This window comes from Leopardus geoffroyi, chromosome B2 (genome assembly GCF_018350155.1).
Source record: "Leopardus geoffroyi isolate Oge1 chromosome B2, O.geoffroyi_Oge1_pat1.0, whole genome shotgun sequence".
NCBI lineage: Eukaryota > Metazoa > Chordata > Mammalia > Carnivora > Felidae > Leopardus > Leopardus geoffroyi.
In genome coordinates, this window is record NC_059332.1 from 86,017,354 (window position 1) to 86,039,080 (window position 21,727).

The 21,727-nt window shown below is 36.9% G+C and overlaps 1 protein-coding gene across 3 annotated transcripts in view; it reads left to right on the forward strand.

Moving 5' to 3' along the window:
* Positions 1–12,204: 12,204 nt before the first annotated feature.
* The window catches only part of MANEA (mannosidase endo-alpha), a 64,900-nt gene continuing 55,377 nt past the window's right edge, over positions 12,205–21,727 (forward strand). The window contains exon 1 of one of the 3 annotated variants that reach the window (XM_045499059.1): positions 12,205–12,466. In XM_045499059.1, coding sequence (XP_045355015.1) covers positions 12,363–12,466 — 104 coding nt within the window. In that variant the 5' untranslated portion in view covers positions 12,205–12,362. Of the gene's footprint in view, positions 12,467–12,591; positions 12,688–21,727 lie in introns of those variants that run through there. The other 2 variants (XM_045499060.1, XM_045499058.1) reach the window with 2 other exon arrangements.

Sequence of the window (21,727 nt, forward strand, 5' to 3'; positions counted from 1 at the left end):
CAACAACACAAGAAACAAGTGTTGGTGAGGATGTGGAGAAATAGGAACCCTAGTGAACTGCTGGTGGGAATGCAAACTGTGCAGCCACTCTGGGAAACTGGATGGAGTTTCCTCAAAAAGTTAAAAATAGAACCACCCTATGATCCAGTAATCGCAATACTATTTAACCCCAAGATACAAAAACACTAATTCAAAGTGGTTTATGCACCCCTATGTTTATTGCAGCATTATTTACAATTGCAAATTATGGAAACAACCCAAATTTTCATCAATAAATGAAGGGATAAACAAAGTGGTGTATATATATGTATATGTATATATATATGTGCACATATATATATATATATATATATATACAATGGAATATTATTCAGCCATAAAAAATGAAGTCTTGCCATTTGTAACAACATGAATGGAGCTAGAGAGTATAATGTTAAGTGAAATAAGTCAATCAGAAAAAGACGAAGCATGTGATCTCATTCATATGTGGAATTTAAGAAACAAAACAAAGAGTGAAGGAGAAAAAAGAGAGAGAGAAACCAGCAAACAGACTCTGAAAACAGATACTTGCCAGAGGGGAGGTGGGTGGGGGGATGGGTAAACTAGGTGAAGGGGATTAAGAGTATACCTATCATGCTAAACACCTAGTAATGTATAGAATTGTTGACTTACTATATTATACGCTTGAAACTATTATAACACTGTTAACTCTACTGGAATTAGAATTAAAAACTTAAAAAATAAAAAGCAAATTAAATAAAACTACACTCGCTTACCAAGTGTCCGCAGATTCCTCTGAGATTTTCCTTAGTTGTTTTCGTTTTCTTTTGAAGTGTTTCAAGTATATTTAACATTTTAAATGACTGTACAAACTCATTTTCATATAAAGCACAGCACGAAAAAAGTGCAAAATGTTTACCATAAACATATGGTTTTGAAACTGAATACCCACAGTGGTTGCATCATCAATCCACGTAGGCCCTTTTGCTCATTTTAAGAAACCACAGCTTTTTTCTGAAAATTTCTTGGACATTAACAGCTGCTACATCTTTGTTCACCTACTCTCTTCTGATCTGGTTCAGTTTGCTTGGCACACATTCACACGGTGTTAAGAAAGTTGTAAAAATCAGTGTGAGTGCAACAGTCCTACCCACAATTTGAGGAGTGGGAGGTGGCAGACTGTGGGTGCATGCATTTCATATTATTAAGTACAGTAAACATATATCCTTAATGTTTTATGTTATAAAATATTTCCATATGCTCAAAACTATGAAATGCATGTAACCACCATCCATTAAAAATTCAGTCATAGTTGCCTGAGTCTTAAGTCTTTTTTCCTTGTTTCTTTGAACAGTTTTCAGTAGTTCTTCTAAAATAGTTTGTGCCTACTGGGTGGTTGCTGTTACTCATTATATCGTTGCCTTTGTTGTTTGGGTTCAAATTCTCTTTGTTTTTGACCCTTAAAAGTATTCTCTCTCTCTCTCTCTCTCTCTCTCTCTCTCTCTCTCTCTCCTTCTCTCTCTCTCTCTGCTCTGGTATATATTAAAACCAAACAGTTCGGAATTCCATTTCTATATTGTGTGGGAAGGGGGCTATCTACATTGGTTAGTTCACCCAGCATTGTGTTCACCAGAAACTTGATATTTAAAGAAGGTGATGTGAAGAATTAGAGATTTTTTTCTTTCCTCCAGATACTGACAACTCAGGATAAATGAGAAAAGGATACTTTCCAAAAAAGAGTATATTCTTTACTGGCAACTTAATTCTTTATTCTGCTACAAAGTCACAGAGGATTTTTAAAGGGGTCAAATGCTCCTGTCTAAAAATTTGGAAAGAAAATTAGAAACATATTCATTTATTTTTAGGGCTTTCTTCTAGAAGAGAGATTATAGTATTTTCTGCAGCTCCATAAAAAGAGCTAGGATTAAGGCATCTGGGTGCCTGACTCTTGATTTTCACTTAGGTCATGATCTCGCAGTTCATGAGTTTGAGCCCTACATTGGGCTCTGCACTGGCAGTGTGGAGCTTGTTTGGGATTCTCTCTCTCTCTCTCTCTCTCTCTCTGCCTCTCTCTCTTTCTTTCTCTCTCTCTCTCAAAATAAATAAATAAACTTAAAAAAAAAAAAAAAGGCCTAGGATCAATGTATGGAAGGGATAGACTTGGTTTAGACTTTGTTTGAGGGAAAATTTGCAGCAAGTTGTCCTGACTTTGTGGGAGTCTGTTGTCTTCCAAGCAAAGTATAGTTACCATGTGTTTGGAGTGTTGTAGAAGAGATTTTTTTACTAAAAACCTGCTGTCCAGCTGACTTCTGGTATCCTCTCACACTCTAAATTTCTATGAGTTGCCATAACTCCAACAAAGCACCAGTAGACGCAAGTCTGGTGTAATGAAAGGGAGAGCTAATGAGCCTAAGCCAGGTACCCCCAGTCAGAATGTTCAGAACTGCAGATTAATTTAGGTGGGAAATATCACAGGGCTTCCCACAGCAAGAACTGGAGGGAATAGAAATCTCAGGCCTGGAGGCAAAAATAGCACAGGGAGAACTAGGAAGATAAGAATCATCTGGGGAGTTTGAACACATAGGAGAAAATCAAAATCGAAAGGGAAATTTTGGAGAAACATATTGGGGAAGCCAAAGTATTATGTTCCTTGGTAAACCCAATTAAAAATTTCTTTATCTTGTTTTTTTAAATGCACTAAATATCATTGGTACTCACTTGAAAAATAGTTTTTGAAGTCTGTACTTTCTAATTCATTTGATATTTTCTTCTATACTTTTTGTGAACAAGTTGTACAAAATAGAAAAGTTAATGTTGCAAAATAAAGATATTTTATACTTTGAAATGAATTTTAAACATATAAAAGCAGTTAAAATATATGTGTAAAACTATGTTTCTAATCTTTCTGGGAGCATATTATATTTTTCTAATGAATCATGAAATATTAAGAGAGTGTTTAGAGAATACATGTTTATTTGTTTTATTTGCTGTGGGATCATAAATGGTAATTTGGTAAGTTCTGCCTTTGTTTTTGCACTTTTTTAATTCTAAAAGAAGATTAAACATCATACTCAAATAACTTACTTCGAAAGAAGCAGGAAGATAAAAATGTTACTACCAAGTTTTTATCATACACATGAATAAATAAATGCGTGTTCTGTGTGCACACACACACAAACACACACACACACAGTGCTTTATTTTTTACTGAGTCAATAGAGAATGATTTCTGGCCATTAATTTCTTTTCAATTAAAAAACATGTTTTAAGACTTGCTATCTGAAAGGCATTGAGTTAGGTGCTATAAAAATAGACAGATGAATGAAGGAAAGCCCACCTTATAGGAGCACAAACTCTTGAAAGTATAGACATTGGGGTGCCTGGGTGGCTAATCAGTTGAGTGTCGGACTTCAGCTCAGGGCACGATGTCATGGTTCGTGGGTTCAAGCCCCATGTCCAGCTCTGCCCTGACAGCTAGGAGCCTGGAGCCTGCTTCAGATTCTCTGTCTCCTTCTCTCTCTCTGCCCCTTCCCTTCTTGCACTTTCTCTCTCAAAAATAAATGAATAAATGATTTAAAAGAAGAAAATATAGACATCTACAAATATAATTGAAGTAGCCCATAGAGTGGTAAGAGGATAATTAATATAAACCACATGCTGTGTGTCTCTGTATCTTCTAGACAGCAAGTTCCTAGAAGGCAGATGTTTCTTCTGAACTGATGAATTCTGACAGTAGGCACCACCATCCCCAAAACTGTGAATAATTGCATATTCAAATAAAATCAATTATTATAAAACTAACATACTGAGGAATCTCAACAAAATAAAACAGCCAAAACAACCGGAATAAGATTCGATGACTAAAAACCCCAAGTTAGATCAGTGTGATTAACTTTAACTCTGTACATACATTTGACAGATAATTCTCTCACATCCAAAACAGCATTTTAACGTCCACAATAAAAAGAAGAGTAAACAGTACATCTACTGTTTTTCTTCTCACACACCATTTTTATACCAACCGGGGTATCTTATAATTAATATAATATTTACTGAATCCTCACTGTTCATTGTTTTATTTATTCAACACATTTATTGAACACTGTATTAGTTTCCTTTGCTTGCTGGAACCATTTAGTACAAACTTTGTAGCTTAAAAAAAACATTCATTTTATTTTCTTGCAGTTCTGGAATTCAGAATTCTGAAGTCAGTTCCACTGGGCTGAAAGCCAAGGTGTTGGCTTGGTCACTTTCCCTTTGAAGGCTCAGGGAAGTATCTGTTTTTTGTTTTTTGTTTTTGTGTTTTGTTTGCCTGCTTGTTTTTGTTTTGTTTGTTTTGTTTGTTTTGTTTTGTTTTTGCCTTTTCCAGATTCTAGAGCTGCCTTCCTTTCCTTCCTTCCCTTGCAGCTCCTTCCCCAATCTTTAAAGCTGCCAGCATGGCATTTTGCTCAGGAGCCACATTGCCTTCTCGGTCAAATTTTCCTTTCCCTGACTCTGAAAAGGACACTTGTGGTGATAGTTAGGGCCCACACAGACAGTCTTCATCTCAAGCTACTTAATCAAATCTGCAAAATCTCTTTTGCCATATAAAGTCACATTCATAGGTTCAGAGGATTTGGACCTAGATCTCTTTGGGGACCATTACTCATCCTACCACATGCACCTGCTACATGCTGGATATTGGAGACCCAGCAGTGAATTAGACATCTTTGCATCTGTGCTCAAGGAGCTTGACATTGTGGGAGGCAGAAAAGATGTACAAGGCACAGACCTGCTTTTTAATTGCGTTCTCTAATAGAGGAATATTTTATCAGAGAATAAATGCATGTTCTTTCTTTTACTCTTTTAGCAAGAGAAATTGCCAGCTACTTCTTAGAATAAGCAGGCACAGAAAATCACCTTGCAGCAGACACTGCTGAGAAAAATTACTTGTGTTCTCTCTTATATAAATAGAGGATGAGTGGGCTCATCTATCTTAAGAAATAACAAGCCTTTTTTTTTCCCTTTAGTGACTTTGCAGACTGCTCCTTTTTTTTTTTTTTTTTTTTTTATCAGGAGATTGTGGTTTTCTGGCAGAAGAAAGGTTAGGTCGATGTGGTTTAGGAGTCTATGGTATCCTGGAAAGGTAAAGAAAAACCCAAACCCTAATGCCTTAGAAAAGAACTCTGTAAAATCTGGACTATAAGTAGTACAACATTTGGGGATTTGCTAGTTAGGGTATAAAACTAATGCTCAATCACAACACATGAAACTCCTTCCCTTAAAACACTGACAGGCTCTGTACCAAGCTATATGGAGTAGTTTCCCCACTCAGGAAGTGCTGTTACCCCCTGGTCGACCCAGCTTTCAACTAAAGACATGCGTCTGTCTCAACTGCCATTTGGAATAGCGTCTTGCCAGCAGTGATGGCCCATACCCAGTCAGTATTGCATTCAATTCAGCAGCATCAATCGACCAGAAGTGAATGTTCTACTACCTCTGTATGGAAGGTAATGACATGGGAACTCTCCCATCTCCATCACTTGGAGTGCTATGACCTGGTCAGGTGCTGAAATCAGAAATGAAAAGAGCTTTTGTCAAAAGGACTTAGCCTATTTAATTGGTTTCTTAGTCTGTTTAGGGATGTTATAACAAAATATGATAACCTGATGATTTATAAACATCAAGCATTTATTTTTCACAGTTCTGGAGGCTGGAAGTTCAAGATTAGGGTGTATGGTCAGGTGAAAGCCCTCTTCTGGGTCATATACTTCTTATTTTATCCTCGTATGGCAGAAAGGGGCAAGGGGTCTCTCTGGATCCTCTTTTATAAGGGCACTATAGCCATTCATTAGGGCTCTTCTTTCATGACCTAAGCACCTCCAAAGTCTTCACTTCCACAAGTCATCACCTCCTGGTAGCATCACCTGAGGAATTTGGTTTCAACATATTTTGAAAGGACATAAGCATTGAGAACATAGCAGTTGAGTTTAATACTGGGGTGTGAATCAATCCTAGAAGAACCTCTACTAATGAGTGAAGAAGGCACCTTAGCCCCTGTGGCCACTACAAGGCCAGGGAATTGACACAGCTCTGAGTTACAGACATGACCTTTCAAGGCCAGTTTCTTCTTTGACCTGTGTCACAATTCAGGAATTTATGTGAGAGAGTTAGACTGGATTCTTTGTTGTCAAGACCGGTAGGTACTCAAGATCTCAGGATGCACATGGTGAAATATTAGAGCACTAGGGTGATGGATAAGAGTTTAGATCTCTGAATTGCCTGCTGCCATCAGCTGGTGGAGGCTTTGGTCCTCTATTCAGGGGACTTCTTGGGAGTTATATTCTTTGCATCCCAAATGGTGTCAAGATCCTAGTTAAACCTTTATAAAGCAAAATGTGATGTAAATAATGGCATGACAATTTAATTAATAAATTATTGGTGTGTTTCATAGAACTGCCTATAAATGTAATAGAGATTAAAAATGGACCATTCAGTGTGACACAATAGTCATGGAGAAGGTAGACTTTACATGAACATTGAAGTATAACATAATAAATAATTGAACTTTTTGTTTTGGGATTAATTGCATTTGTTTGTTTATTAGGATCCAAAAATCCTTCTGGTTTTGGAGGAATACTACAGTGTGTGTCTTGTGCCCCACTTCCCATTAAGGAAGTCAAAAGAACTGCCTTCCATTCAAGGAAGCTGAGAAGATACAGACATATAGCCTAGGCTCAGCTAATTAGATTTTTCCCAACAAAGACTTGAATCTTGAATAAATAAGGCAAATAATGCAGGCAGAATTGAGAAATTCTTCATGGTGGTGTCAATGATACTGAGAGGTCAGTGCGCACTTGAAAACATCAGTGCCTTAATCTGTACTGTTTTGTGAGGCTGTGCTCCCAATAGTCCAGCGCTTCTGGGTTCCCACCCATTGCCTAATTTCCTGTCTTTACCTTCCTGCTGTATTCTATTTGTGCTTTAGTTTGCCAGATTCAGTTTCTCTTGCTTGCAAAAAAGAAATCTAACATTGAGAAGAGAGGATGTGGACAAGAACTGAGAAGAAATGTCAGGTAAGTGGAGTGATGAACAAAGGGATAAAATGACATAATCCATCTAGCAGATTCTAATGAAACTTCAAGGACTGGAGGGGAAAAAAGACATCAAGTATTCAGGTGACACACAGTAAAGACAGTTCTAGGACTAGAGCAAACAGTATATCTCAGAAAGTAGGATTAAATAATAATGAGTAAGTAACCTCTTAGTCTTTTATTCTTTTATCCCCCAAATAAATTATTTGTTGTATTCTTGTTATATGTCAATAACTATTGTGGCTCTGGACATATAAAAAGGGCAAAATCCATGCTGTCAAGGAGACAGTAGTCTTTTATAGTTCAGTAAGGGATTCAAATTCCCTTTTCCCAAATTTCAGGATACAAATTCCTTTCTTGTTTCAATTTAAACACTTAGATAACTCTATCTCTCTCTCTCTCTAATTATTGCCACCAATTTATCAATTTTAAAAATTGATACAAGTAGAAATTCTAAAGCAACTTAGAATCCTAGTAAATCAAAGTAAGAGAGTGTCAGTCCTGAGGGCAGCATTCTCTGTTTTAAGGCCACATACCTATTTGCTAGTTATGGTTAATGATAAATTCATGAGTTTACCATGAAATAACATAGTACAGAAAAGAGGAGAGTGGAAAATCTACATATGAAAGCAGAAATACCGGTGAGAAATTCTGCCCCACTAGTTACAACGTGACCCAGCTGCCGTTATGCACTTAATCAACTTGCACTCTCAGAAAGCCCTTCTTCCTGGAATATACAGATCTGGATTTAAATTCTATTACAATTCTGATAGTCCTCTTGTGACTGTAATAAAACAGAATATAGAGTTTGAAGCATGAAGTGGTGTACATTCACTAGCCAAACATAAAAGAGACATGCCAAAACTTCTTTCTCATGGTCAAAAGGACATTGATGTCTCACCTTTTTCCATATCCCCCATTACTTCAACAGAAAAAAACAACTAGAAAGACATGCACCAGGCTATAAGATAAAATTACAAGATGCAGAACTGCGTAATAATCCTAGTCTATGGAAGACTTATACAGCACTGATAAGGAGATTGTCCAAACTTAGTCCTCTCCCTTAATGGATGACTTCTCACACTATCCACAAGCCACAGGAGCATGCATTGTGTCTTCCATCATCCCATCAGCATACTTGCTGGAGCCCCAGTTCCCTGAAGACTCCTTATGTGGTGATGTGTTGTGGTGAAGTGAATTTAATTAGCTAGGGAAGAGCTTCTCATTCAGAGAGCCAGTAATGTGTTACACGTATGCAGGATATTGACCTCCTTAACACCTTAGAAATTACCACATAGGGTCTGGGATAGTCACAACCACAGGGCCCACAATGTACACTCCAAGCAGGCTATTTAGTTCAGTTTTATGAAATATTTTCTCTGTTTTACAAATGTGAACTGTTATTTTAGTATTCTGTTTTATGCAACTAAAGTGTGTCTTAACTGGTATACCTCCTCACACACTGTATATTTTGTGTATTTCTGAGGCTCACTGAAATTGAGACAGGGAAAAGGATGACTGTAGGTATACAAGTTTGCACAAGCCTGGGAAATAAGGAGAAGGATCTTTACTGCTAATGCCAAAAGATAAATGGATACTGTTTCACTAGTAGCAAGATAAGATCAACCCCGAGGATCTTGTCAGGTAGAGACTATTATAATAATAAATAGTAATTCAGAGAAGCCAAAAGCTACTATTAGTTTAATGTGTTAGAATAGTTCTCAACAAGAATTTGATAAGGAAAATTTGGATTATTTTCTCCCCGTTTTTCCCGACCACCCTGATGCAATACATTTAAAATGTCTCTTTACTACACAAAATCAATTTACATGCAGCTCTCCTGTTTTTCCTTCTGGGAATCCATCTTTAAATGAATGGCATATTTTCCAGTGCTACTTTTTTTAGTTAAAGTATATATGAAAAATAGACAATTGAACTTGGCAGGAATTATAGCCATTCTATATTTGAGAAATTCAAGATTTATCATGTAAAAATATATGTGATCATTACGACAAAATATTGTTACCATACCTCCCAATAAGTAAGTAATCTACACAATAATATTTTGAAAAAAAAAGTGATGTGAAAAAAAAGGATAACATTGTCTCTATAAGTGATATTTCAACATTTCTTGCCATTAGCAAGGGATAAGGGACCAATAGAACAGTAAGACTTATAGGATGGGGCATTAGCTGTGATCCCAATCCAATTTATAAATATTGTTATACATTGAAACTGATGGGTAGAAAAAGTGATGGAATGAGAATCTATTTACCCTAATTTATTTATGGTGGCAGGCATAATCAAACCATTTTTAAGAAGTAGGCATGCATTGGATATATTTATAAAATAAAATAACCTTTCTTTTATTCAACATCAGAATATTAATATAATAACTCCCATAAAAATATTAGAGGAGGGAATAATTATTTCAAAACATGAAGAAAAAATCAATAAAATAACCATTCTTGATTTTAAAAATTAGCAACTATAAATAGAAACCTTAATAAACCTGATAAAGTATCTACCAAAAGCCCATAGCAAGCATTATTTCATGATAAGATTTTAGAAACACTTCAGTAAAGTCAGGGACAAGATAAAGATGCTATCATTATTTCCATTAACGTTGTATGGGACATCTGGGTGGCTCAGTTGGTTAAGCATCTGACTCTTAATTTCGGCTCAGGTCATGATCTCACGGTTGGGTTCGTGAGTTTGAGACCCACATCAGGCTCTGTACTAACAATGAGGAGCCTGCTTGGGATAGTTTCTTTCTCTTCTTCTGTCTCTCCCCTAAAAAAAAAAAAAAAAGTTTAAAATATTGTACTGAAGGTCCTGTTAATACAAAAGAAAAGAAAAACGAGTAAGTGGTTTAAGAAATGAAAAAGAAGGAAAAGAATTACCCTTATTTATACATGACATGGTTATTTACATAAAATATCCAGAGAGGTAACAAAGTAACAAAGCAAACACAAAAAATTCAGCAAAATTTTATGCATATGAGACCAATGTAGAAAAATTGGTGCCCTTTTTATAAACCATTAATAGCCAATTAGAAAATGTAATTTAAAGGATAGCTCCAATTTTAGGAAGAAAATCTAAGACCCTGTGTAATGAAAGTTGTTTAAAATTTTAATAAAATACAAAGCATTACAGGCTATAAAAGACCTGAATAAATGGATAATTGTCCCATGTTCACTGATAAGACATTTTTTTTAAAATTTTTTTTTTTAACGTTTATTTATTTTTGAGACAGAGAGAGACAGAGCATGAACGGGGGAGGGGCAGAGAGAGAGAGGCAGACACAGAACTGGAAGCAGGCTCCAGGCTCTGAGCCATCAGCCCAGAGCCTGACGCGGGGCTTGAACTCACGGAGTGTGAGTTCGTGACCTGAGCTGAAGTCAGACGCTTAACCGACTGAGCCACCCAGGCGCCCCTGATAAGACATTTTTTGCTAAGTTACTCTATAAAGTCAATTCCATTCCAATCAAAATCCAAATAGGGTTTTTTATGGATCTTAATGGACTCATCCTAAAGTTTATATGAGAGAGCAAAGAGCCAAGAGTAGCTAAGGCAATTTTAAAGAAGAATCATAAGAAAGAGGGGCTTGAAAAAATTTTCATTATGTAGAGTGCATGGGTGTTCACTATGTTATTATCTGTATTTTTCTGTGTCTGAAAATATTTCATAATTGAACTTCAAAAATGTAGAAAACAAAAGATAATATCTCATGGTCTAAGGTTGGGAAGCCTCTTGTAAACAAGAAAGCAAAAAGCATGAAATTATAATGTACAAATTTGTTATCAGCTAGCAGTACCTTAAAATACACAGCTTTTGTTCATCAAAAGAGACCATAGAAAGTTAAAATACAATCCACAAACTGAGAGAAGCTATTTGAAACACATATAACTAACAACAGAGAAGCATTTAAGCTTTAAAAATACATAAAGATTATCTACAAATTAATTTTTTTAACAAATTAATTTTCAAAAGCAACAAGCCTATAAAAAGTGAGTCAAAATTGAGAACAGGCATTCCACAGAAACCCAAATAGCCACTAAGCATTTATAAGCTGCACAACTTCATTGGCAAGGGGTTAATGTAAATTGAAAGAGCAAATTAAAAGAGGATATTACCAGGCAAAAAGTTTTAAACTCTAAAAATAACAGGTGTTATGGATAATCATGTGCCAGTCTAGTCCATGTGAAATGTATCTGTGTATCGATGAATCTCAAAACCCAAATGTGTAGTGAAAAAAGTTGGGGAAAATGCTGTATGATTCATTATAAAATCTACATCACCAGGATAACTATATTTTTAGGGAATTATACATATAAAACTATATTCAAAAATGCAAGGAAATAAGTAATACAATATTTAGCATAATGTTTATTTCTGTCTGGGAGGGAGATGGAAAGGGACTTCCGAGGTCTCAGAAATACTGGTATTCTGCATCTTCAGCTCTGTAGTGAGTAGCAGGGTATTCTTTTTATTATTCTTTAAAATGTGCACATACGGGATACATTCATATATGCATATTTCACAATTAACATTCCTTTTAAAAAATCTAGTCTGACTTTAAAGGTAGCCCTTACAAAATTGTTCACATCAGCAAGTTCTAGACTGTGAGTCAGGATTTCCTTGTTACCATGTCACCAAACAAAATACGGTATTCTCTTGGCTTCTGAGGCTGATGTAAGATGGAAACCTTCAGCTGTAACCTGTCTCCAAAGTACTTGTTCTTCCCACCGGCCTCATTGTTTTCAATCATTTCTCTACTTCAGAACAAATGTGACTTTATACAATATATTTGCAAATTAAATGTCATCTTTGATTCTCTACTTAGGGCCTTTAAGAAAAGTTCTAGTTTTTTAAAAAAAGACAAAAAAACGGTTCCTTAATTTAAAGAGCATGAAAACAACCGGTGTACATCAGTTAATGCAACTTTGGAAGGCCACATCAAGACCAGCTGCGCTCGATCAGTGGCCCAGTGAGACTTTCGCAGAGAAACCTCAGAAGACCTGTTTTTAAGAGAGAGGTGGGTCATCTCTTGTTGGAGGGGGAGGTTGGGAGTTTGGCTAGAACCCGCTCCACCCCTTTTCTCCACCCGCACTGAACGCCCAGAAAAGCTCTCCCCTCATTCGTCCACGCGCCTCAGGCCCTGACGGATAAGAGGAGCCCCTGCGGGGGAAGCCTGCACCCCGCTGGCTCGCGGAGCCCGGCGTCAAAGCCCCGCCCCCTCGGGGTTGCAGGAACGCTCAGCGCGCGTCTTTGGGGAGGCGGGGCTGGATGGGCGCGCTGACGGGAGGCCGCGGGCTCTCTGCACCCGCTCTCCCTCTTCTCTCTACCCTCACGGCTCTGGCTGGATCATCTGCTGGTGGCCGGATTCCCTGGTGAGTAGCTGGAAGATTCAGGGCCCCGCAGACGCGGCTGCGGCGGGTACGGGACCTACCCCGGGCGCCTGCGCGCTCTTCCGCCAACCAATGTGCTCGCAGCTTCTGCGGGTGGCCTTTGACCCCGCGCCCCTCCGGCGAGCGAGAGGTGTCGCGTTGCGTGCTTCTGGACTCCCCCGGGGCAACTCACTCTGTCACTCTTAGCCCTTCTTTGTGTCTGGGTTAGTTTTATTGCCTTCTTTTATTGCCTGCTGTTTCCTGATCCTGCCGGCCTTGTGTCCGCCACTTCTTCGGAGAGGAACCTCCCGTCGCCTCTGTTTTCCCTTCTCTCCCCCAGCAAGTTGGGAATTCCGGGAGCGACGGAAGCTGTTCTAGGCCTGGTCCTTTTGTATGCAAACCTCAGCTAAGCCTTGAGCCTGCGGGGAGAGTGGGGGGGATCGAGGCCTACCGGGCTCCGGGTGTTGGCGGAAGGTCGCGGCCACCAACCTCCTGGAGCCTTTCGGCCACCGCAGCGGTGGTTTTTCCACTTGCTTGTTAAAACACTTTTGGCTCTATCTTCGTAGACTATTATCTTTTGTTAAGTTTCAGGATGCAGCTATGCCGGACTATGTCTTGTTACATTTTCTAAAGGAGCAAATTGAACTTCAGGCGTTTACGACAGTTTTAGTTGTATTATTGTAAGACCCTCTGGATAAGTGTCAAGGGAAAACCTCGAAGTGTTTAAAGACCAATAAAGGAGGATAATAGGATATGATGTTAAAAAAGACGAATAGGACTGGAATGGGTTTATGTTCAAGTATTTTAGACAGTTTGAGAGAAAAATACAAAATAAAATCTAGGTATTGGTAATATTGCCACATTGCTTACTGGTCACTTTCACGACAATACGTTATTTCCTCCTTCTTGAGCTATATGTAAACTCCTAAAACCGGTGTAGTGCTGTGAATTTTGTGGATTTTCAGGCTCTATCTATGCATAAAACATTACCAGTGATGTTGCTGTTAGTCACGTGGTGAGCAGTAAGTGTATGATCAGAAAGTAAACGGTCTTCAGATTAAATTTGAGCTGCAATTTATGAGTAGGTAACAGATAATCTTGTTTTCTAAGACCATACTACTTATTTATTTACTTATTTAAAGTTTATTAGAGAGTGAGTGAGCCAGGAAGGTGCAGAGAGAGAGAGGGGGAGAATCCCAAGCAGGCTTTGCTATGACAACGGGACTCTGGCTGGAACCTTCAGAAACATGACTTCATGACCTGAGCTGAAACCAAGAGTGGGAGCTTAGCCCACTTAGCCACCCAGGCACCCCTAAGACCGTACTATTTAAATGAAAACTTGGCCACATGTTGGCAGTTTTCATCTGTGTCACAAAAAATTTTTAAACTTAATTTGTCTAGTATGTTGTAGGATGGTGGAATAGAAGGCTAGAGCTTGAATTCTAGAGCCAAATTTGCCCTGTTTCTTGCTAGTTGCTTAACCTCGGACATGTTACTTAGCTCTTCACTAGCCCACAGACTGAAAAGTTACCAATTGGTTTGTACCTCTACTGTGTCATCTGTAAAATGGCGTTAAAAAAGTTTTACTTCCTAGGTCATCGTGAAGGTTAAAGTGGAGGGATGAAATTATGCTTAACTGAATTTCTGTTAACCAGCAGGTGTGTTTCATTAAAACTGGGGTAAGGAAGCGTTGGTATAGAAACTGGTTTTGAAAGTTCCAGGTGTGTTTTCTAGTATTTTTTATTTACAATGGCTTCTTAGAAAATGAAATTAGAAAACAATACTAAAAGGAAAAAGCACTAGAAGTCTGTAAAATTTAGTAATAGGGTGATTAAAAGGTGTTTCTAACTGGATTGACAGCACTTTTTGAAATAATAGTTGATCTCACATTGTTCTGTGTCTGTTAGGCCTCACTAGATCTCTAAGTCAAAACCTAGAATTTCCAGAAGATGAAAAGCATAAGACACAAAAGTACAAATGATAGAGTTTCTAAAAGATATTATTAGGTATAACTTCTGTGTATTATGTAATGTAAACTGTCCTTTTCAGTCTTCAATAGCCAATACCTTGATGAGATTCCTGGTTTGGGTGTCCATACATCTTCAGTTGTGATTTTATTATTTTCTCAGGAGACTTGTGAAATTTCTTGCCTTTGTTGAAGCAATAGAAGTAGTTCTCCACTCTTTCCTTGCTAGATAATTAGACCCTGGGCATCTCAAGGGTCATTGTGGTTTTGCTATCTTGAACTTGGCAATTTATTAAAAAGGATTTTTAAAATTATTGGGTCTAGTTTCTTCCTATGTAGTATGTTCAATATAGACTATAAAAAAGTCAACTATCTGTATAGTCAGTAGAATCTATTTATACACATACTGCCCAAATATATATCAATGTCAAAAACAGAAGGGCCTGACATTAAGTTGTTTAAGCTAAACACTTAATGGTCACTGACTATGTATAAGATATATGGGGCTCTACTGCAGTGTAAAGAGAAGGATTCCATTTTTGGAACTTAAAAGCAATCTAGTGGATACAATATATGTAAATAGCATAATACAACACATAAATGCCACTTTAAAAAGTAGGTAATGCTGTAACAATAGAATATTTGAGAAAATGAGTACTTTTCACTGTGGAATCATTAGGGAAGGTGTCAAGAAGAGGCAACATTTCAGCGTTGTCTTGAAGGAGGAGTAGCATTTTAAAAGTTAGTCCTGTAGAGAGAGAATGGACCTTTAGAGAGAATTAACTATGTGTTAGTTATTAATTGCTTGCTAGATGCCTGTCTTTAATCATCCTCATCCTCATCACCATCACTCTAAACAGGAAATTATTCTAGAAGTTTTATAATACCAACTTATTTCATGCCTACAAATCTGTGAATGAGCTAATAACATTGTATAGATAAGAAGCACAGAAAGATCAGGTCATTTGATGAGTGAAATAGCTGAAAAACAAAAACAAAAAACAAAACAGCTGGGGGATACTTGCTTTTAATCACAGTGATATGCCTTTTGTTTGAGGTGACTTACTGTTAATTGTGATGTGGAGGTTGGGAAGAACCATCTATAATGATGTAATAAATGAACATTTAAATGAGTGAAATAAGTAATGTAAAAAGAGAGGGACCAACTTAAAATTACATTTACAGGCAAAGGTGGGGAATCAACCAGGCAACTTCCATAAATGGACGTTTTATGTTTTGTGTTCTTCTGTAGATCTGAGAAACGAATCTGAGAAATGAATCTAACAAATGTACAAAAGTTTCAGAGTTGTTCAGAACTGTTTTTTTTATATTCATTTTGCACTTATTTTTTTTTAAATGTTTATTTTTGAGAGAGAGAGACAGAGCGTGAGTGGGGGATGGGCAGAGAGAGAGGGACACACAGAATCCCAAGCAGGCTCCAGGCTCTGAGCTGTCAGTACAGAGCCCCACACAGGACTCCAACTCATGAACTGTGGGATCATGACCTGAGCCGAAGTCGGACGCTTAACCGACTGAGTCACCCAGGCACCCCAATTTTGCACTTATTCTTAAATCCAATTGGTAAAATATTACCCTCTTCCACTTCTTTTGCAAACATCATCTTGCATAAGACACAGAACTACTTTGGCAGGAAACACACCTAATGTGTTCTTTCTTTAAAAAGAGATATAGGGGTGCCTGGGTGGCTCAGTCGGTTGAGCGTCCGACTTTGGCTCAGGTCATGATCTCGCAGTTTGTGGGTTCAAGCCCCGCATCAGGCTCTGTGCTGACTGCTTGCTCAGAGCCTGGAGCCTGCTTCAGATTCTGTCTCCTTCTCTCTCTGCTCCTCCCCACTCACACTTTGTCTCACTCTGTTTCTCAAAAATAAATAAAATGTAAAAAAAAAAAAAAAAAATTTAAAAAGAGATTAAATGATTTAGTGAGGGTCCCACAAGGGGATCAACCTAGCTGATTTGGACTTTGGTTTTAGATGGCAAGGTCAGTTTTCTGTTACATATCCTGACTCTTCTACCTACTTCACCACCACTCAACTGGTCAGTCTCTGAAAAACCAATGTCTTACTAATTAATGCTGTAGTTATTGCTCCCATTCTCTGTGACTTAGCAAATATTCATTACCATTATTTCCTAAAATTTTCTTTCTTAGGAAGTATTAAGTTCTAATGTTAGAATGTAGAGTAAGAAAATATCACTATTATGTTATCACCCAGAGGTAATCATTATTTATGTTCTCCTTTGTATATCTTTAGTATTGTTGAGATATTATGTTCATAATTGTTTTTTCTACTTCATTGCTTGTCAGATTTCTCACTATCTTTAAGGGAAGGATTTTTTATTACCAGTTATCTTGATAATTTGTAAATTTCAATCCTTATATACTTCCCCTGCATTTCACCAAATGGTAATATCTTAACTGTATTTGCTTTATCATTATATGCATGTACACACTTCTGTATTGTACATAATTATATACATTACATGTAACATGTATGTGTACATAGGTGTATATATATGTATGTAATGTATGTATGTATGGAGATGTGTGTGTCTAATGTCTGATGTTTCCTCATGATTAGATCCAAATTAAATTTTGACAGGAATACCATAGCAGTGATTGTTTCCTTCTTAGGGCATCCTCTCAGGAAACTTTTATCTACCTAGCCAGAATTAACTGATGAAGTTCATTTTGATCACTCGTTTAAGGTGGTGTCTGCTAGGTTTTGCACTGAGTTACTGTTCCCTTTGTAGTTAATTAGGTGTCTTTTGGAGAGCTACTTTGCCAATATATGGATATCCTGTTTCTCATCAAACTTTTATTTCCTCATTTACAATCTGTTGATGATTTTGCCTAATAATAGTTGTTATTATGGTGGTTGCCAAATAGTGGTATTCCACTATTCTATCTAAATTTATTAGTTGTGGGGGTGCCTGGGTGGCTCAGTCAGTTAAGCGTCCAACTTCTGCTCAGGTCATGATCTCACGGTTCATGAGTTGGAGCCCCGCGTGGGGCTCTGTACTGACAGCTCGGAGCTTGGAACCTACTTTGGATTCTGTGTCTCCTTCTCTCTCTGCCCCTTCCCAACTTGTACTCTGTCTCTCTATGTCTCTCAAAAAATAAATAAATGTAAAACAAATTTTTTTAATTTATTAGTTGGCATTCTAATATGAGTCTTCTCTAATCCTTTTATTTATTTTTGCATTTTAAACATCAGTATGAAAATAAAAAAAATTAAAAATATCAGCATGGATTCATGAATTCTTATTTTAATACCTATCATTTATTACTCATTCCTTATTTTGGTGCTGAAATTGTCCTGGATTTAGCCAGTGATTGCCCCTCAGTCTGGCTTTTGTGTCCAATGGACATATCCCCAACACTTCTTGAGTACTTTACTTTCTGGTAAGATGATCAAGGCTCATTTTGTACTTTCTCAGCCACAGTCTGGGAATCCACATTTCTCCAAGGTAACTACTGCTGCTTCTAAGCAGAGAAGGAATATTTAAAAACCAAGAATCTTAACATCAGATGTGTTCATTGCTGCTGGGGTTTCTTTGGTCCTAGACTGCCAGTGGGCAGAACTAGGAAATAATGTGGTTATGTTAATGTGTATATACACACTTCCCCCATTTACTGATAAAAAACACACATCCATACTAATACTGCTAATTACTGTCTGATAACACAAGTTTCTTTCTAGCCTTCACTTTATACATAACTCAACTTTTTTGTCAGTGAAAAGCCTGGGCCCCAGGTTCCAGCATATATTGTTTGTTGGCTTACTTGTAGAATACACATTAAATGTTAAGAATTGCTAACCTGTACCAATGCAAAAACAGCTTACTAACTGGAGTTTAACATTTTATATTTGTTAGAGTATGTGAAATATAACATGGCTCAAAAAAGAACTATACAAAAAGAGAAGTCACTTCCATCCTCCAGTCCTTCTACCCATTCTCATCCCCCTTTATTCTGTCCTGTTTCTCCTTACCCCCATACATAATCCACATCATTATCTAATGTTTATTCTGTTTCTTTGCTCACTTGAAAAATGTATATTTCCTTATTTGCATTTTCCTTTTTTCACTTAAGAATATATCCAGAAAATTAGTTTATGTCATTTCCAAGATCTCTTCCTCATTCAGCTGAACACTCCAGCATTTTACAGTTACAAATGGTGCTGTATATGGATTTATGTACTGTTCATGTGGCTTTGTATTTTTTGTGTATGTTGTGTATTTTTAAGGTAATTTCCATGAAGTAGGACTGAGTCCAAAGGTAAATGTATATGTAATTTTGTTAGTGCCAAATTCACAAAAAGGCTGTACCAATTTGCATTCACTAGCAGTGTTTGGAAGTGCTTGTTTTCCCACAGTTTTACCAACAGCATATATTTGTGTTTTTGTTTTGCCAGTCTCCTAGATAAGAAATGATTTTTTTTGTGTGTAGTTTTAATTTGCATTTTTTAAATTTTATTTTGAGAGAGCAAGATTGGGAGTGTGTAAGCGAACATGGGGCAAGGGCAGAGAGAGAAAGAGAAAGAATCCCAAGAAGGCTCTACACCATCAGCGCAGAGCCTGATGCAGGGCTTGATCTAACAACCATGAGAGTTCATGACTTGAGCGAAAATCAAGAGTCAGATGCTTAACCACTGAGCCACCCAGGTGCCCTTAATTTGCATTTTTAAAAATTTTGAATGAGGTAGAATATTTTGGTATTTTCAGTTTGTCAGTTGTCCTTTGTTGACCGTATGTTCTGATATGCATATTTTAAAAGCTATAGTTAATGAAAAGACAAATTAACTATGACTTCTATTGAATCTGAATTTTGAGTCCCTTCTAAAGCATTTCATTACGCTCAGGTTATAAGGAAATTCAGGTGGAATTACTTATTTCAATGGCTCTGAGCCCTACATCATGCATTATTCTTTGGGAGATTGTGGGGGAGATAGGAAGGGTTATTCACAATCCCTCATTTGAAAGTAGCAGAGAAACTAAACATAAGTAGAAAATAGAAAGTTGAAGGATCTTGATAAAACCCATGCCTTTAATTTCAGTACCCATATGTGTAAAGGAGTAAGGATTAATTAGAAATAGTCCAAATATTTACAAGGACTTAAACCCAGTTTTGAAGATTTTGTTCTTACTAGATTCAGATAATCTTCCTCTTCACATTTCGTACACAAGGGCTGGCATTCAATAATAAATTAACCCGCCTTACAGAAAGACTGTGACTGTCCAGGTACTAAGCAAGAACAAAACAACAAAAGACGGGCAATAGAAACAGAATCCCTAAGGTCCAATTCAGGTTATTAGAGGTGGACTTTAATAAATGGGATTAACATGTTCAAGGAATTAGAGAAGGAAAATTTCAGCAGGAAACATACCTTTGAAAAGAGTCAAATGGAAATTCTAAGAGTAAAATTATAACTGAAATTAAGAAATGACAGCTGAAGAGAAATAGGAAACTAGAAGATATTTCAGAAGTACAGAGGCATGGAGAGATATGGAGGGAAAGTTTAAAAAAATGTTATAAACACATAGGATATAGAATTCTAACATGTGTAATGTATTCCAAAATGAGCAAGAAGGCAATAATGGAGCAAAAGCAATATTTGAAGAGATTGTGGTCAAGAATTTTACAAGGCTAAGGAACGCTATTAACCCCAGATTGAAGAAGCACTTTGGACCAAAAGCAGGATAAGTATTAAGAAAACCATATTCCATGTGTATTATTCCATAGGGAAACTGCTGAAAACCAAAGAAAAAGAGACAAATATTAAAAGAAGCCAGAGAAAAAAGAAAATACCTTTAAAAATCCTTAAAATCAAAGAGAAAAAAAAATAGTGGTTGAGTTTTCAACAGAAACAAAAGCAGAAGATAATAGTTTGTGCTGAAAGAAAATAATTGCCAATATAGAAGTCTACGTATACATGTTAAGTTGAAGGTAACATATATTTTCAAACAAACTAATATGGAGTTTATGAGCAGCAGACTAATACTAAAAGCCCTGTTAAAGGGAATTGTTTTTTCACCATGAGGAAAATTAGTTTGAATGGAAGTAGGCGAATGCAAGAGGAACTAAAGAGGAAAGAAAAGGGTAAATGCAATAATGTTGACTGTATAAAATGATATCCTAGGGGTGCCTGGGTGGCTCAGTCAGTTAAGCCCTGGACTCTTGATTTCTACTCTGGCCATGATCTTGAAGTTTGTGAGATTGGGCCCCCCCTCAGCTGGCTCTGTGCTGACAGCATGGTGCCTGCTTGGGATTCTCTCTCTCCCTCTGTCTCTACCCCTCCCCCCTCTCAAAATAAATATTAAAAAAAAAATGATATCTGGTGGGGTTTAAGATACGTGTAAAAAAAATAATCTACACCAAAATAGGAGCTCAAAGTTGGGTCAGGGATAAAGGAACTAAAGTCTTCTAAGTGTGCTTTTATTGTTTGAGAAATAGTAAAGTTCTAATTCATACCAGTTTTTGAGAAGAATGCATGCTCTTAATTGCACCGAGAATGCATAATAGAGAAAAATGAAACCATTAAAAAGATAAGAGAGAGGGGGAAAAAAAAAGGAAGAGAGAAAATGGAGCTTGTAAGAAGGCCAAAAGGAAAAACAAGGGCAAGAATTAGATTTAAATATCCATATTTATAGAACTGTAAATGTAGTGTAGACTACAACTATTAGACAAAGACTCTCAGGTTAAAAACAGCAATAATAATAAGTGTCTTATTTCAAAAATAACCATTTAAGGTGACAGTAAAATGATGAAAATGATACTCTGTTCCAGTGTCAACCAAATGAAATCTGTTGTAGCTATATTAATATTAGGTTTTGTCTTACACTGTACTCTATCAGAGAAGAAAAGGAACATTTCATATATAATAAGATTTAATATTTCAGGAAAATCTAGCAGTCTCAAATTTGTCTCTACATAATACCATCAATTAAAATTATGTAATATAAACATGTAGATATAAATATAGGGGATTTTTAATACTGATGATATGAACGATGTAAATAAGCATATTTGGTACGTAGATCTTGTAACCACTAGCTGCAGAATATGCTTTCCTGATGCATATGGGACACTTAATGAGATTGATCATAGGCTGAGCCTTAAAGCAAGTCTCCACATATTTCAAAGGACTGAAATCATGCAGGCGATGTTTTCAATGGATTCACACTATAAATCAATAATAACAACAACAACAACAAAAAACTAGGAAATCTCCCAAATATAATACATCTATAAATAAGTTCTCATGGGAGAAATAATGGAAA